At 39.0% G+C, this 18,528-nt stretch overlaps 1 protein-coding gene across 4 annotated transcripts in view; it reads left to right on the top strand.

Moving 5' to 3' along the window:
* The window catches only part of SLC25A12 (solute carrier family 25 member 12), a 73,274-nt gene that overhangs the window by 22,129 nt on the left and 32,617 nt on the right, over positions 1 to 18,528 (top strand). For all 4 annotated transcript variants that reach the window (XM_073305821.2, XM_073305822.2, XM_073305823.2 and 1 more), the window contains exons 5-9: positions 5,647 to 5,786; positions 8,554 to 8,700; positions 11,057 to 11,195; positions 12,524 to 12,617; positions 13,222 to 13,306. In XM_073305821.2, coding sequence (XP_073161922.1) covers positions 5,647 to 5,786; positions 8,554 to 8,700; positions 11,057 to 11,195; positions 12,524 to 12,617; positions 13,222 to 13,306 — 605 coding nt within the window. The remainder of the gene's footprint in view (positions 1 to 5,646; positions 5,787 to 8,553; positions 8,701 to 11,056; positions 11,196 to 12,523; positions 12,618 to 13,221; positions 13,307 to 18,528) is intronic.

Here is an 18,528-nt window from a genome sequence, read left to right as displayed (position 1 = left end):
GAACAGATAAAATAACGAAACTGTATATTGTTTTACAGTTTTCCTGTTCATGATTTCCCTGTGTTCAGTTTTCAAATTCTTTTGGAGCAAGTTGGAAGGTATTTGGATACTTGAACGCTGACTAATGCAAGGCATTTAAATATTGTTGCTCAGAGCAAAAAAAAGACTATCTCCTAATCTCTTAAGAAAGCATTTACAAAAGCTCTGTCTATACTATTATAGATGGATGGGATTATTAACAAATTTCTAATTTTAAACCAGTAAATTTACTCCAACAAATGTAACACATTACTCCTTGGGAAAGAGAGGGTTAAATCTTCCTTAAAATCGAGAAACAGTAGCGGTTTTGAGAGTGTTGGAGGATGGGGAGGGGCTGAGGAAGAGTGAGTGAGAGGTAGTTGAAAACACTTCAGTAGTGGTAAACACCCATTTTTTCATGGTTTGTATGTATAAGAACATCTTCTGTATTTTCCACAGTATGCATCTGATGAAGTGAGCTGTAGCTCACGAAAGCTTATGCTCAAACAAATTGGTTAGTCTCGAAGGTGCCACAAGTACTCCTTTTCTTTTCGCGAATACAGACTAACACGGCTGTTACTCTGAAGCCTTTCAGTCTAACTGTTTACTTCCTATTTTGCCAACCCCCAACGCTCAAAAATCATGAGTCAGGCTCTAAAACTAATTCATGAGATTGGATAAAAAAACCCCAAACTTTAAATACAACACACCTTCATGTTAAACTTAGTGTACATTTATTACCTTACCTGAGGTTGGTTTTTGTTTAACGTGGTATCATAGGTACATGCAGTGAATATGGGAACATGATGTATGCATCAATGCATTTTAGTTATTTATGATAATTCCAGGAGTTCCTGTGAAATTAGAAATGGCACCCTTCCTTTCTTTGGTCCTTCCACATGGTTTTTCTGTTTAATCTTCTATCCCACTACCCTTTCTCCTCTCCAATCTCACAACTAGAACCACTCAACATAATCTGTTATCGATATGTGAGAGGCACCCATTCAGTTTTAATAGTAAATAGTTTAAAGTCCAGGGACAGTGTTAATTTACAGAACAAGAGCTCAGCAGCGCAGGAAGCAGTGACTTGTACGTGTTTATTTGCACAAAAATGATTAATTCATTACCTTTGTACTTTGGCCACTATTAATGATGGTCCTGACCTTTTAAATAGGAATAGAAATATATTTCCATTCATTTTAGTTCCTTTTTATTCACCCCATACATCATCCTCTTCCCACTCTCCCACCTCAGCACTAGCAGGCGTACTGCTGCACTTGCTACACTTGGGGTATGGCTATACAGTAGATGGGAGGGTGCTTCCCAGAACGGGTAGATAGACGCGTGCTAGCTGCTCCTGAGTGATTATACTAAAAATAACAGTGTGGCCACAGGCAGCAATGGCAGCAGCTGGGGTGGCTTGCTCATGCTGCTGAAGCCGTACAGCTATTTTTAGCATGGTCGTGCATGGCTGTCTACCTGAACTGGGAAGCCGCCTCCCAGTTGCTGTGTAGATATACCATTGGATTCCTTCCTCTGTTATTCCCTAACACACCACTTGCGCAACATCCCCAGGGAGCTTTTCAGACAGTCTTCTGTTTTTTATGTTTTTATGTTATTTGCAAATAACAGCAGGTTTTTGTTTTGATTTTTGTTTTGTATCCTGAAGGTGGAAGTGAATGAAATTAGCTTTTTGCAGAAATAGCAAAAGATCATAGCAACACTTTAGAAGTGCATTGCTTACATTAGTGTTTAGACTTTTAGTGATGGGGACCATAAAAGAACCTGGATACACAGATAAAATCTCACTTAACCCCCCTGCCCCAACATTGACGTGCTTATGCTCATATAGCTTATCTGTGGAATGGATTTTGCCTGTAACTTTAGTGTGACCTTTTGCTTCATGAGAGATGATAGGGAGTTACAAACTCTGCTATGCAGGCTGGCAGAGTGTAGAACTTCTATGAAATCTCAACTGTGGTTTTTGCATGGGCTGTATTGGAGGCCTCACAAACTATAAGCATTGCCTATCTAAAGTGATGAACTTGTACTTACAGTGAGCCTAAAGTTTCAGGCTCAGTTACAAGCTTTAATACTCCCAGATCTTAAATTTTGGGAGAGTTTAGAAAGAGAAGAGAGAACTCAGAACCCAGGGTTCCCAGCCAGGATCACTTAAAAGGCTGCTTTGATTCTGTGCACTATCCAATGTATCCAGAAAAGTTGAGACAAAGTTGATAACCCCATCTCATGGACATCTTACAGAATGACTCCCTTCTCCTTGTTCCAAGGAAATGTCTTCAATTTTTGATGAAATGTAATTCATTTTAAGTGTTTTTCAATTTAAAGTACAAGCATTTTGTGTAAGACATCTTATAGTAGCTATCACCCAAGGGCCAGAAAAAATGAGTACTTGTGACACCTTAGAGACTAACAAATTTATTTGAGCATAAGCTTTTGTGAGCTACAGCTCACTTCATCGGATGCAGCTGTAGCTCACGAAAGCTTATGCTCAAATAAATTTGTTAGTCTCTAAGGTGCCACAAGTACTCATTTTCTTTTTGCGGATACAGACTAACACGGCTGCTACTCTGAAACCTGTCATTATCCAAGGGCCAAGATGTCCAACTGCCAGTTTTGCCTCTGTGCTTACCCTCGTGTTAAATTGTTGGTGAGGGCTGCTGCCTTTCCTTTTTTTAATGTATGAGCAATAGCATAGTCTGAGTCCTGAAGTTTACATTCTGCCGAAAACATTTGAAATGCCAAAAATCTGCAGGCTGATCCTAAATTGGTGATGCAACATAGAATTTCCATTGTGTGCATTTCCAGTGGCCTTAGCCATAACTAGAATGTGCTAACTTCCATTCTATCCTAAATTGCTGTACAATTCAGCTTGTTTAGCCCTCTGCTCAGTGGAAAGCCAAGATTAAAAGATAAGGGCTGTTGGAGATTGTCATGATGTAGGTGCAATGTTAGAGCTACATGGAGCAATTTACGTTATTCCTGGTTGCAGCTGATATTCATATTTGTTCACAGTTTAAAAAAATACAGTACAGTATATAAAAGTAAAACAAATATATAAATAGAATACTTTCAGCACTATAGCTCAGATCAAAAGGATTGAGTAGCACTGTTACGATTCTGCGGTAACAGTCTCTTCCCCCCTTGTGGGTGGGTGGGTTAGGGGGATGATGATTGAGCTCATTTGCACCTGTGTTCTGTTTGGGTTCTTATGCCATGCTCCTCATCTTTGTATCTGCGTGCCTGGAACTCAGATTGGTATTTAGCCTCTTCCCTTGAAATTGAATGTTGTCTGAAAAGGATCTTCTTTTGGAGAAAATTTACTGCGCCTCACAGGTGCTGACTTTGGCCCTATCTTCAAAATATTTGAAGGTGATTGGACAAAATCTGGTGTGCAAAGCCTTCAAAGAAATGCTGTTCAGATACAGCTATAATTTGCTTTAAATGGTCAGGTGGAAAATTTCTGTGGCAGTCATGTAAACATTTTGTCTAAGCACTTGCCTTTAATTTGGAGGTAGTGCACTGGAATGCTGGAGCTATGGATTTGTATGTGACTTTAGGATTATAACTTCTGGGGCTGATGGTAGATTGGATGCATCACAGGGCTGTGCTCTGGCCATGTCATTTGTGTGGCAGCCCACATCCAAGCTGCATCATGGAGCTACATTGATATCTGCCTTGGAGGAGAGTATCTGTCCAGCAAAAGGTAATTCTACCACAGAAAGATTAGCAAAGACTGGGAAGAGACTTCAGTAAATAAGCAGCATGGATTGATGGGGACGATGAAAAACTTCTATCAGATTGTAATAAAATGGTGTTTTTTACAATTTTTTTTTTAAGTTTAGCGAATTGCTATCTGATCTCTTTCTTATTTGAATGGTTCTATCAGATATGAACTACTTGCAGTTTATCTTGATAATTTGCTGACATCTGTCTCGGGAAATAAAAGGAGTACACGTACCTTAACATTAGCCGATTTTATCAATTTCTGTTGTTATAAATACTCTGTCAGCTTGAACGTAGAAATATAAGTTCCTGCACCTGCTGTGATAGAACAGAGTAAAGAGAAAAATTAGAGCATGGGACAGTGTGACAAATATGCTGGTGGACATCACTTCATTCACAGTCACCAGAGTATGACCATACTTTTGAAACCTCCCTTGCAACTATAATGTGAGGCAAATGATATAACCAAAAACCCAATCTTGTACATTAGTGAATTGATCTGGAACTCTGACCCCTTCCATAGATTTCCATTCGTCCCTCTTTCTTTCCTTCTCACAATGATTTCTCATACACTGAACCAATAAAGCCTCTACAATCATGGAGTAGCATTGATTCATGTAAAGAAGGCAGCTATAGAACTGAAAAGCATATACTTTAAAACATGAACAAACCAACTGATCACTTAATGTAAAGAAGGGAACAGATTTCCATCAAAGAAAGAGTCTGATGGAAAAATGGACGGAAGATATTGCAGTCCACATCTGTGAATTTCCACTTAGAAACAGAGTAGATAACTGCTCATAGGATAAGAGTCCTCTAGTACTATTGATAAATGTAAACTCAAACATTGTTAAATATGCTAGCTAAGTTGTTAACAGAAAAGAGTCCTGTCTTAAAGAAAATATTTTAGCATTTCTCTTTTAACTTAAGCTCTGTGGTGGGCTTTTAAATTAGTTTAGTTTCACAAGGAAATTTAGAATTGATTTAAAATTTTTGAGCTGAATTTAGAAAATTATGTGCTGGTCTAGTTTGCATGTGTCCAATTTGTGTGAACAAATGTCCAGTTGTGTCCCATTGGCCATTTGCATACACATACCAGACTTGTATGCACATAACACCCCATCTAATTTTTCTGTATCGGGCTTTGTATATGCTATAGGTTGATTGGTTGTACAGTACACACAATATAATTCCATACCCTAAAATGTGTTTTTTTCCCTCTCTACTTCATTTAAAAGGTGACATCTTTAATTTCACTTACCTTAAAACATTTTAATAACTGAGACTACCAATCATGTTTTATAGGGTTTGATTTCTGTGTCAGGGCCATATTTTATGACACTATCAGAAGCTTTTAATAAGGTGCTTTCTGCTGAGCTAATGATATGCTTTAGGTGGCATTTCTTATGCCTATCTTCAATAGACATATTCAGGCTAGTGTGAATGTAATAATCAAGTTTCAATCAAACCATACTTAGTATGACAAATATTGCATTAGACAGTGATGCAGGTATTCATGTTTTTGATAAAAGGCTTAATTTGACTCCTTGCAGAAATGGGGACTTACTATTGATTTCTGTATCAGAGTACAAAATAGCAACTATTTATAGTGCTACAAGAGAAATTGCTTCTTAATTAAATTTAAATATGAAATTATTAATTCCATGGCTTTACATAGTAATGTACAATTTTGGGTATTAAATTCTGTAGTAAATGTGTTCTTGCACGTGGCTCTGAATATATAACTTAGAAATTATTCTAAAGTGACCAGACTACAACACTTTCTAAATGGCCTTATAAAACTTCTTATTTTCTACCAGGAACATTTAGGCAGGGGTGAATTATTTTATTCTACAACTCATTTGCTTTTTTTCCCCTCCCAAGAAAATGTCAAAGAAATTTTTGGACAGACCATTATTCATCATCAAATCCCTTTTAATTGGGATTGTGAGTTTATTCGACTGCATTTTGGACATAACAGAAAGAAGAACCTTACCTACTCGGAGTTTACACAGTTTCTGCAGGTCAGTTATTTATTTTTCTTTCTGTGCATAATTGGCCGTCAGCTCTGTCATTTGTGCTGTATTAAGGCCATTATAAATTAGTTTTATTATATGGTGGTGAGAAATTTGTTGTCCAGATAGACTAATCAGAACAGAGCTAAACTATCACTGTACCATACAGATTATATAATAAGATCACATACAGTGCATTAGACTTTGGTCCACCACCCTGTTGGAGGGCAGGATTAATTTTGTTTCTAAAACATCCCCTCACTGATGAGTGTGGGTGTCTGGTCCTGCTCCCTTGGAGTTCAGTGGCAAAACTGATTTCAATGGGAAAAGGATTGGAACCTGAATATCTCCACTGGCTGTTACTCCATAGCTTCCCTTGATACTTTGTTGTATTGATTAATTTTTCATTTAGCTTCATAAAGTTTTTCCTATTACATTTCCCCATAATATACACTACTGCACCTCAGAAGTTTAAGACCCTTGTGCCAAACTTGCAGTAAGCCAGAAGTCTTCCTTTCAAAGGTTTGCTGAAGAATCCTGTGGGGAGAGGACTTTAAAAGTATTCACTCCCAGAACCATATTTCACATTAGAGGGGAAGAAGGAGTTGTCAGCTAAGAGAAAAGGAAAGAAGGAGAACGTGGACAGCTGTGCATTGTAATTAAGGGGAAAAGATTTTGCAAATGTATGTAGGTAATTGAATTCTATATAATTTGAAATGATCAACTCATATTATATTTTTGTTGTGGTTTCTGGCTTTTAGGCCTAAAGAAAATTAAAATTTCATAATTGACGTAATTCCTCGGCTGGCCTGTGAAATTAAATTGCTTTGTTTTTGGAAATAATTGCAGGAAAGTACAGGGTGTTGAATTAGATTGGTTATATGGCTTGTAATGATAGTTTAGGATATAGATACTGAGGGCATTCTACAAAATAAAGAGTTTGGTTAGATAGGTTCTAAAGTCCATGGTGTGTATGGAAGAAATGCAGTAAAATTGTGGGAGGTATGCAGAAGATAGTGGTACAAGGAATTGTGGGAGTGGCGGTGGAGTGTCATCTAAACTCAAGCCCAGATACCTCTGCTGCGCCCACACTGTACAGTAGGTGGTAAGGGAGTGGTGGGTCACAGCTCAGTATACCCTTACACAAACATGTGAGCTGGGGTTCAGTACATCCCTAGATGTGGCTTTAGGGCTTTGAATGTGGATGATAAGGGTTTTGGGCAACAATACACTGTTCACATATCCTGAGTGGCAATTTTTGTTGAGATAACCCAGAGCAGTATCCTGGGCAGCCCCAAGGAAGCTCTCTTATGGGATACAGCAGGGTTCTGTCCAGTGCTTAATTTGTAATGAAAGGTGTCATGGCTTAAGCAATTTTTTTACATTCATAACTGATGCAGCAATCCCAGAGGTGCCAGGGCTATGAACTGCCAAGCCTAGAAGTGCCAGGGCAAGCCCATGCAAATTATCAGACCTGCTACTGCATTCAGCTGGCTTAGTCTGTGTTGTGCTGAGATCAGAGTCTGGATGAGGGCAAGCTGGTTGCAGCTCAATCTAGACAAGACTGAGGTAGTACTGGTAGGTTGGGGAAACTAACCAGAATATTTAGTTCAGTGGGTATCAGCTGGAAAATTTTGCATGCCTTTTGTTACTCTGGTTAATAACCTGGGAATATTTTGGATTCCCAGCTGCTTCTAGACCTCTAGGAATAATGGGAGTTGAGTGTGTGCTTTATTATTATGCATGGCTAGAAGGATGCAGTTTTTTTTATATGGGTCTCACTAGAGTGATCCATGCTTTTGTCACTTTGGGATTAGATTGCTGCAATGTGCTTTATATGAGGCTACTCTTTTTAAATTCATTTGTAAACATTAGATGGTATAAAATGCAGTGACCCACTTGTAAAGAGATGTTTCTCTCAGGGAGCATGCTAAACTTGTATTCTGGAATCTTCACAGGCCTCCAGTTTATTTTCAGGACAATTCAAGGTGATAATTTTAACCTATAAAACCCTAATTGTGTTCAGTCCTGAATACCTGAGAGATCAGCACTCTCCTCATGGAAGAGGTCTTAAGAGGTGATCTAGTCCAGTCCCCTGAACTCATGGCAGGACTAAGTATTATCTAGACCATCCCTGACAAGTGTTTGTCTAACCTGCTCTTAAAATCTCCAATTATGGAGATTCCACAACCCTCCTACGAAATTTATTCCAGTGCTTAACTGTCCTGATAGTTAGGAAGTTTTTCTTAATTTCCAACCTAAACTGACCTTGCTGCAATTTAAGCCCATTGCTTTTTGTCCTATCTTGAGAGGTTAAGAACAATAATTTTTCTCTCTCCTACTTGTAACAACCTTTTATGTACTGCATAACACATCATTGGAGGAGCATTGGCTAACAGCTCCCTGGTTTAACATTGAGCAGGCTGCAGGCGGGGCATTGGGTTCGAAATGTGAACAGTCCTTTGTGCTTCAGTTCACCAAAGCCCAGATTTGATGACATTTCAAACTCTAATTGTTCTCCTTTGATTTTCTTGTGACAGCAAAGATGAATGGGTAGGAGTGGTGGGAAGACTTTTTGGCTTCCATTTTGGATTGGAGTTTTTTGGGATGAATCAGTTTGTTGAGCGCTTTTACTAAAACTACTGTTGTATTTTTATATAGAGTATAACATTTGCATGCACACTCTTAGGCAGGCGGATGAAGACAGTGGGAGTTCCATGCACAGTGGGTGTACAGACTCATATTCCTAATGTGATGTTTCTAATTCGTATTTCAGGAGCTACAGTCAGAACATGCAAGACAAGCCTTTGCACTGAAAGACAAAAACAAAACTGGTATGATTACTGGACTGGACTTTAGTGACATCATGGCTACCATTCGTTCGCATATGCTAAGTCCGTTTGTGGAAGAAAATCTAGTTTCAGTAAGTGTAAAGAAAATAATGTCTTAAATATAAGTGCTATTCAAGTGAGAGTTTGTAATTTAATTGATATATATCTAAAATTCTTAACACACGCCTTATCTTCCTCTTCATTAGCAATACTGACAATGCAGTACCATTCATTGCTCACATAGGGTTTTTATGCAATATAGTGTTTTTATAGAAGTAATACTGATTAGGGCCGTCGATTAATCACAATTAACTCACGTGATTAACTAAAAATATATTAATTGCGATTAATCACAGTTTTGATCACACTGTTAAACAATAGAATACCAATTGAAATTTATTAAATATTTTGGATGTTTTTCTACATTTTCATATTCGTATTCTGTGTTGTAATTGAAATCAAGTGTATATTATTTTTATTATAAATATTTGCATTGTAAACATGATAAACAAAAGAAATAGTATTTTTCAATTCACCTCATAAAAGTAGTGCAGTGCAATCTTTGTTGTGAAAGTGCAACTTTCACATGTAGATTTTTTCGTTGTTACATAACTGCACTCAAAAACAAAACAATGCAAACTTCAGAGCCTAGAAGTCCACTCAGTCCTACTTCTTGTTCAGCCAATCACTAAGACAAACAAGTGTGTTTACATTTATAGGAGATAATGCTGTCCTCTTCTTATTTACAGTGTCACCAGAATACCAAATAAATGGTATTCTATTATTGTTTTAACAGTACGATTAATCACAATTAATTTTTTAATTGCGCGATTAATCATGGTTAATTATTTGTAATTGCTTGACAGCCCTAATAATGATGATAAAGTACAAGTTATTCTGCATTACTGAAAGCAAGATTGTTTGTCATGAATAGCTGAGTATTTTCCTTTTTGTAAGAGTCAGTGAGGTGAGTCACCATAGGTGCACGTTCTTATGGCTTGGCATTTCATAGTAGTGTCTTCTCATTAGATGCCTTCTGTGCAGTGGTCTGCTGTTCTCATGACTTGGCCCTCCAGCCAGGGACCTCTGTATGGTCCCACCTCTTTTGGGGTAAACATAATCCCGTATGGCTGTCGCCCAGTGACTTTATGTTGGGTTTTCATCCCAGCTACAGGCTTTCCAGCCCTTATATCCAGGGGCCTCCCCACTACTTTTGTTAGTAGGGGAACCCAGGTGCTCCCTGAACTCCAGGTTTCAGCCCAGGGACCTTGTAATAAACAGCTAAGGTCTGCCTATTTGTATCCACTGCTTCCTACTGTGGCCTGCTTCTAGGCCTTTTCACCAGCTCCTTCCTGGGTGCACTCCTTCACAGATCCCAAAAGGAAAAAATCCATAGCTCTGGGTACAGACAACATATATGAGTCCCTTGCCAGGCCTACATACCCCTAGGGAGACTCAGGTCTAACTGTGTCTTGTTATTTTTTGGCTCTGGCCAGGCCTTTTTTTCAGTCAGTTCTGGGGTAGGCCCTGGTCCTAATCAGGCCTTCCTTCAAGAGGCCTTCTTCTCTTCCCAGTCAGCCCCTGCATGGAATGTTTCCCCTTTTAAGTTCCTCCAGGCTTGGCACTTCTTGCAAGTGAAGCAGGATGGGGCTAATTGCGCCCACAGGTTCTCATTAACCACTTTCCACCTTGTATGGGGTTTGTATACTCTGTCACAGTAAATAAAACATTTGAGCTGAAATTTGCAATGTAAACAGTATTATAACTAGTGACATGAAATGTGGTCCAGATCCTGCAAATTCGTACTCATGTGAGTAGTCCTATTTACTGTAATAGGACTATTCATGTGAGTCAGAATTTGCCCATCTTTTGGCTCACTGCTCTTTATAGACAAGTCCCCAGTCCAGCAAACAAATTAAGCATGTGATTAATCTTAAATACATGAGAAGTCCCATTGAAGTCCCATTGAAGTCAATGGGGACTATTTATACACTTAAGTATTTTGCTGGATGGGGGAGGTGTCTTAGTTTGGAAAGTAAGGATTTGTGTTAATTTCAACTTCTAAGGTTAATTGTTAACACTGTTAACTATTGCTATAAATTACCTAAAATAAAACATACGCAAATTTCACTGTTGGAAAAATCTAGAACAACGCATTCTACAAAAAAGTTTAACAGTAATTCTACAGTTGTTTCCTGATGATTTTTATTGCATCAAAAACCATAGTACCCTTTCTATGTAATAATGACCCCCTCACTGGTATCACTAAAAAAACAGGATACAACTACTACGATGGAAATATATCTTAATCTTTTCTTGCATGTCCAGATGGATGTTAATTTACAGTAAAGCTCCCTTGGGTTGTCAGTGGGTTTAAGGCTATCAGCTGAATCCTAACCACAAATCAGGATCTGTCTTTTATCTTTTTTTTTTATTTATGTTTTTAAGGTAGCAGGTGGAACTATTTCACATCAGGTCAGCTTCTCCTATTTCAATGCTTTTAATGCCCTGCTGAATAACATGGAACTCGTTCGAAAGATATACAGTATTATAGCAGCTACAAGGAAAGATATTGAGGTCACAAAAGGTAAAATAAATTTACTATATTTTATTAATTTTCAGATCTATAAAGTGTGTCTTTTTTATACTGTATATGGATTAAGACTAGTAAATCTAGTAATATGGAGGTTTAGCACAGCTATGCAAATATTTCAAGTTTGATTCTGAATGTGCGTCTCCTGCTCAACTCCAGACTTCACAGGCCAGCAGAGGGTTCTAGCTGGCTCTTTAAGGAGAAGAGTTGTCAGGGTTCTGACAAGAGCCTTGACTGGTTCTGATATCCTGGGGATACCACTGCAATGTGGACCTTCTTATGGTAGTGATAAGTGTTTACATGGAGCGTAGAAAAGTCTGGGGAATATGGCAACTATGGCAGAATGGGTATGCTTTAACAATAACAAAAATACTTAATCAGAAACTCTCTGTGTCCTGTTGGCTGTTCCTGTGTGCTACTGTAGCTCTTTCCACACAATTTTAGCGGAGTTTGTAACCGTTTAATGGCATGGTGTGCGCTAAATATAATTTGTTTCCACACATACAATAAGGCTAATACTGTTAGCAAGCGTGCAAGTTAACTGTGATTCAACCTTGCCACTGGCCTGGATTGATTGGCTTTCTGTAACCATTTCATAACGTAGCTATTTCCCATCTGTGGATGGGACCCACTAACTATATCTTCTGGGTTGGCCCCACCCCTTTTCCTTCCAGTTCTCATGAAGTTAGACATCTAAGAGTGCAATACCCCATGTGTGCTGCTCTATGTTCATATGCTCTGGGCACCGTCTGTCTTTGGATGGTAGGATGGGACACCTGTCCAGATTCTCCAGGTTGTACTGATACATCACTACCTAACTATTTTGGTAAATGTGAATGCACAAACGTGGCTCACATGATTATCTTGTGAAAAACTTGTTTTATAGATACTACTAAACCATGTTTTCTGTAACTGATCAGAGGAGTGTCATGGATGTGTTACAAATTGTATTTGTAGTGTGGATAGGCACTTATCCAAACCTGGGAACAATGAGAGCTAGGGGAGGAAGGAACAGTGAAATGATTGTGCTAGTTTTAATGCTGATTGGTATAATTTATGGATGAACCATTGTCTGCTTTTACAGTAGAGCCCCAAATACTGGATCTGATCTATGGACTTTGCTGATAGGAGAATTGCTATAGATTTCAATGGGGACTACTTGCATAAGTAAGAGTTGAAAGATCAGATTTACTCTGTGATTGAAGCTGCTGTTCTGAAATAGATGTGGTACTAATTCTGGCTCATTTCATTCTATTTAAAGTGAAAATGTGATAAATGATTCAGGATCATTTACCTTATTTTCCCCTTCCTCTTAAATCCAGAGGAGTTTTCCCAGGCTGCAATCAAATTTGGACAAGTGACACCGCTGGAAATCGATATTCTCTATCAACTTTCAGACTTATACAATGCTACAGGGTAATTTATAACTATCATAATCATTCATATTCGTCTTTCCACCCTATTTATATTTACTTTAAAATAGATTTGTTTTACGTATATATTCATATATTACGTATATATGGATTATTTGATGACTGCTGACTGTGCTGGGGGGTGAGTGGTGTATAAGTATATGTATAGTGCAGTCATCTGATAATCAGTATATGGTGTAAAATAACAAAATACACTCCCTGCTTCAAAAAACTTGTAATACACAGATTGCTGGTGTAAACTTGAAGTGTGAGAGGTGTCTTGACTAGATTGCAGCATGTGAGTTATTATGGGGTACGTGGTGGCTGCTCCATTTACAGAGTGCAGACCCTATATTACCAGTATGCAAGGGCCCAAACCTGGGTAATGCTGAGTTCCCTTTATTCCCACTGAGGACAATGAGAACAGAAATGCTTATAACTCCCAAGATTGGATCCTGCAACAGTACTTAGTAAAGTACTTAGGAATACCTGAAATATAACAAGTAATATATAAAGCCATAATCTAGTCTGTTGAGGAAAAGGTGCTTGCTGAGATTTGTTTATGATTTTGGCTAACAATGATTTATTTTCCTTGGGCTTGTCTGAAGGCGTTTAACTTTGTCAGATATTGAGAGAATAACACCACTGGCTGAAGGTGCCTTGCCTTACAACTTGGCAGAACTCCAGCGGCAGGTAGGTAGGAGTGATATCATGTGTACAGTCAATTGTGAAAATGCTAAACTGAAGGAAACATTTAGAAGTTGGCAATTTATAAAACTTCTGAATATTTGCTTATGAAAATTAGATATATTTGCCTTAAAAAGACTTCTACAAAACTCAAATCTGTGCTTATAGTTTAAAAAGAAAAGAAAAGAAACTCTGTTCCCAGATTTTACAGATTTTCTTTTCTCTCTTGAATATAAAGAAAACATGTTGGATTCCTCTGACATTAGTGATGTTTTTGTTGTCTAGGCACTAGATTTTAAGGGAAGTTCTTATTACATTTTTTTATAATTGGACTGAAATTGTAAGAATGTTTTAAAACATTACTTCCTGAAACAAATCATTCATTGAGTGGATGCTTATAGATTTTAATCAAAATATTAGATATTTTTTGTACTAGAGAAGAAACTTATGAAACCGTTAAACCCTCTGATGAACTGTCTATACACTTGGATTTCCCACTATTGTTAATAAACCAATTAAAAACATATCCACTAACTCCTGAAAATATCTGGAATTTTCTGTTAAAATCCATCCTTAAATAAATACTAGTTTGGAAGTACACTTTGAGTTTTATTTCTGTTTTAGTACACTTCCATATTGAGCTCCATAATAAAGCTCTATCTTTATGTTGTGAATATACTTGTGTATACAGCATGTAAGGCTGATAAATGTGTTCTCCTTTGAGAGATTAGTTGGAGTAATCATCTTCCATGGTGATTGACTTGGATGGTTTGTTTAGAATGCTCACTGAATCTTGCTAATGTTATTTGATACTCATTAGCTCTTGTGATTTACATAGCAACAGGAGAATCCTGTTTGTGTGGGGCTGATGAAAAATGTAGAATTGGAGGATGGAAAATACAGCTTCAGAATGTTAACTCTTTACTTCACCTGAGCAGGGCTGGCTCTAGGTTTTTTGCCGCCCCTACCCAAGCCAAAAAAAAGAAAAAAGGGTGGCGGAATGCTGCCCCTGGAATTGTGCCGCCCCAAGCATGTGCTTGCTTTGCTGGTGCCTAGAGCTGGTCCTGCACCTGAGATCTTTCTTCATAGATTTGTGTGGTTTCGTTTCATGGAAGTTTTATATACTTTAGATTTAGGTGTTTTTACAAGTCAGGGCTCTGTATCCTGTGTGGCATGTTACACTCTCTTTGTTGTACTGCTACCTCTTCTAGTATGAGTAAATATATGAAAAGTCAGTAATTGTGTCCTGCCAAGGTGGGGGTGCCATTGCTGTAATGGGAAATAAATGTACAGTCTTACTCAAAGTTCCTTCCTCTGCATCGGTCTTGACCACCGGGACTGGCTGGACTGCTGTGGAATCACAAACAGATCCTGGCTCGTAGCATAGTTGGAGCATCCCCCGCACCACCACCATGACTCGCATGTCTCCTGTTCTCCTCCTCCTCCCTGTTCCTGCCAAGGGCCGGTGACTTAGACTTCTCTGAGGTATCCATGGAGGTGTGCAGGATGGTGGTGAGGTGTCTGCTAAGTATGGCATGCAATTCTTTGTAAAAGCAGCAAGTCTGTGGCTCGGCACTCAATCAACTGTTGGTCTTCCTGCCTTCTGGTATGTCTGCCGCATACTTTCACGGAGCACAGCCACTGATCCATGTCATACCTATTCTCCCACATCCCCTCGTAGATGTCCACATTACTACGGCAGATCCTTAGCTGTGCCTGCACAGCCTCTTCTCCCCATAAGGTAGATCCAATATCTCCTGTCAACTCTGGGCTGGAGCGCATCTGACGTACATAGCTGGCATGGTCAGCTGGGCAGTTATGCACAACAGTGGAGAGTTGCTAGGTGTGCTTGCCAAGGTGGACTACCAGGAAAAGGCATTTAAATTCACAGGGTTTTAAAGGGAACAGGTCTTCTGGTCTCCGTGACCCCTGGGCAGTGGAGTTCACAACTGTGATTGGAGCGGTCAGTGTCAGTCATTGTGGGACATCTGCTAGAGGACTGTTCGGGTCAACATAGATAACGCAGTGTCTACATTTGTGTTGTCTCAACCTGAGTTAATCAACTATGACTCAACACTGCTCAGGTCTTACTATGTCGGCGTAATGGAGTACTTACATCCGTGTGAGACAAATTTAAGTGTAGACACATGCTTAACTAGGTCAACACAAGGCAGCATACGTTGACTTGACTTGGTAGTTCTATACCAGGCCTCAGCTACTTTGTGCTGCTAGTACAGTCGCTCTCTGCATCTCCAGTGTTTTTGCAGTGACTGCTGTCACTCGAGCTAGGCTAACTTTGCAGTGAAGACAAGCCCTGAAACACGGTTAGGCAGCAAATTCAGAAAGAAGGACATGTATGTGGCAGATTAAATGATTACATAATCATGCTGCCCTGACTGTGATTGTTTACATTGAATACTAACTGTGCTCTGAGCCGAAAAATCAAAGAAAAAATGCAGTACTTGAGCCTAAATGGTTTTATTTTTACTTTTAGTCTATAAAGTATAGATAGAAAGTCTATTTCTTTCTAGAAATATGGAGCTGTACCTTTAAAAGTAAGTCTTTCAAGAAGGTACAGCTAAATCCAGTGTTTCCCTGAACTCTTGCCTTCTGACCAAAGGATGTCTCCATATCCTTTTTCCTTGTTACGTAAAACAGAGATAAATTCTTCAGCTTCTTTATGTGCACAGACACCCATGCTCTGTATTTCTGGCTTAAGTGCTCAGTGGATTACCATCGTTTCCCTTTTCTAGGTCCCCACTTTCTGAAAATCAGAGTGATTTAGCTACTATCTATCTGATTAAGTGAGCTGTAGCTCACGAAAGCTTACGCTCAAATTAATTTTTTAGTCTCTAAGGTGCCACAAGTCCTCCTTTTCTTTTTGCAGATACGGACTAACACGGCTGCTACTCTGAAACCTGTCTATCCTTTAGTCGACCTTTGGAATTTTTAGAGTGCCTGTCACCACAGTGTCTATGGCTGTGTTGACACTGACAAAGATGGAACCCTAATTCTCCATCATTGTGCAGTGGTGTACCTCCACTCGTGATGGGAAGGGTGGAGTATGTACTAAGTAGAGATAATTAATATGGTGGTTAAAAACACCTGAGCCTTGTCTACCATATGGCTTACACCATTGTTACCATGTTTGGAACTGTGAATCAGAGCACCCTGTTTTTGCCATCCTATATAAAAGACCCAAGAACTGGTGCAGAAAGTGAGAACTGAGAAAGATATATTACTAGTTTCTTTAAGCAGCCAGGATGGATTTGTCAAATGCATACAATGCTGTATAGCTTTCTGCCAGATGAAAAAGAGATGATCCCAGAAATGTGTCCCAGTGACACTGCATTAATGAGTGAGCAGAGCTTTCTTCTCCAGATGCACAGTATGTTGTGAGTGTTTACCTAGTCTAGTGGCCATGTGGGTTACCATCTCCAAAAATACAAAGACTTCCCTGAAATCTCTAGAGCTTTAAGAGTAATCAAGGACTTTATAAAGCCCCTTGCTGGAACTCCTCAGCTCAGTTGGTTTAAAGTATGTGTATTGGAAACAGATTTCTTTGAATCTACAAGAAAGACCACAGAAGTCCAAGCCTTGGATCAGTCCCTGAGGAAATGTTAAACCTATTCAGCTGCTGTGGTTGAGAGATTGTCCCATGGAGGGGTATGGTCTTGAGCAGAGTGATTTATGATGAAATTCTGTGCACAACCTGTGGCTCATCATGTACATTTTGGTCACCTTCTCTGACATGGATTTGACAGTTGAGCAGAATCAGTGTCTGGAGTGTTCTTCCCTGTTACCACTTTGTTTAAATCCTTATGGGTAAATACGTACCTGAGCTGATGAAATAGGAGTCTACAAAAGTTACGTACAGGTAATGCTTTATTTTGTAGACTTTTGTGGCAATCCATTCCATCTTTCTTTCCCTGCAGAAATCTGTTTCTGTTCATCTGGACTTATAAAAAGGACTTTGAGAGATACTGTACTGTCAAAAACATGCATTGCATTTTATGGTGTCATATTTGGTTTTCATTAATGCCTTCAGACAGCATGCGTAGCTTTTCCTTGGTCAGAATTATTTTTGTAGTTCACCTATGTGGTAAAAGGAATGTGGGGGAAAAAAAAAGTTTTGCTCAGCTGGACCTGTTTTCTTTCCTTTCTTGATGTAGCATCATCATCCTCCATTCAGAATGCTGTTGCAAAGATTATTTTCTTAACCTGTCACTTTGATTGTTATCCCTGTCTTTGCAGCCCTCCACTGCCTCCCCCTTCACCAGTGCATCAAACATAAGCTGTTTGTATTCACTGTTAAGATCTTGAATCTCACCTCTGATCAGCCCATGATGCCAGCCTCCATTGTCCACTTTCTGATTTTGCAGATAAGCACTTTCGTGCTTTCTCCGATGCTGCCCCTCATGCTTGGGAGGGACTCCCCATAAATATCTTGAAAGCTGTCTCATTGTCCACTTTCAGAACCCTCCTGAAAACTCTCCTTTGTCATAATATCTAAATACACTTGACAATGGTTAGGCTGCTGCTGTGCTGAGATCACTGCTTATTGTGCTGACCAGTAATGTCTCACTGTTTCCTTGTGAGTCTGTCTGTCTATAGCCCTCTGTTATCTCTTGTCTTATACTTAGATTATGCAGTCTTGTTGTAGTCTCTCTCACCAACAGAAGTCGAACCAATAAAAGATATTACCTCACCCACCTTATCTCTCTTATACTTAGATTGTAAACTCTTTGGGGCAGGGACCGTCTTTTTGGTTCTGTGTTTAAACAGTGCCTAGCACAATGGTGTCCTGGTCCATGACTCGTGTTCCTAGGCACTATGGTAATAATAATAAGCACAGAATGTATTTTCCTTCCACCTTCCCACTTTTGGAATAAGACATTATTCATCCTGCCTATTCTGCTCTGTTTTTAAAAATGCAGATTAGAAGGAATAGTCAATTTTCTTTCTGTTCCTGAATCTGCGGGGGCGGGGGGTGAACTTTGATCTCTGTTGGACTCTATTATCTTATTGAATTGATTTATACTGGGGAGGATATGTTATCAAATCCTAGAGAAGGATAAGAAATTCTATGAGGTCTAAGAAGTATCTACCTTGCAGGGGAGCTATGCTTGGGAAGAAAAATAGAGATGTTTCTACGGTGACTCTAAATGACTCCTAAATTCTAGGGTTTTTTAGAAAAAATTAACGAAATGTAATGTAGAAAAATTAAT

The sequence above is a fragment of the Lepidochelys kempii genome, chromosome 11 (genome assembly GCF_965140285.1).
Source record: "Lepidochelys kempii isolate rLepKem1 chromosome 11, rLepKem1.hap1, whole genome shotgun sequence".
NCBI lineage: Eukaryota > Metazoa > Chordata > Testudines > Cheloniidae > Lepidochelys > Lepidochelys kempii.
The sequence above is the reverse complement of the archived record's forward strand: the minus strand, read 5'-3'. Positions and strand labels throughout refer to the sequence as shown.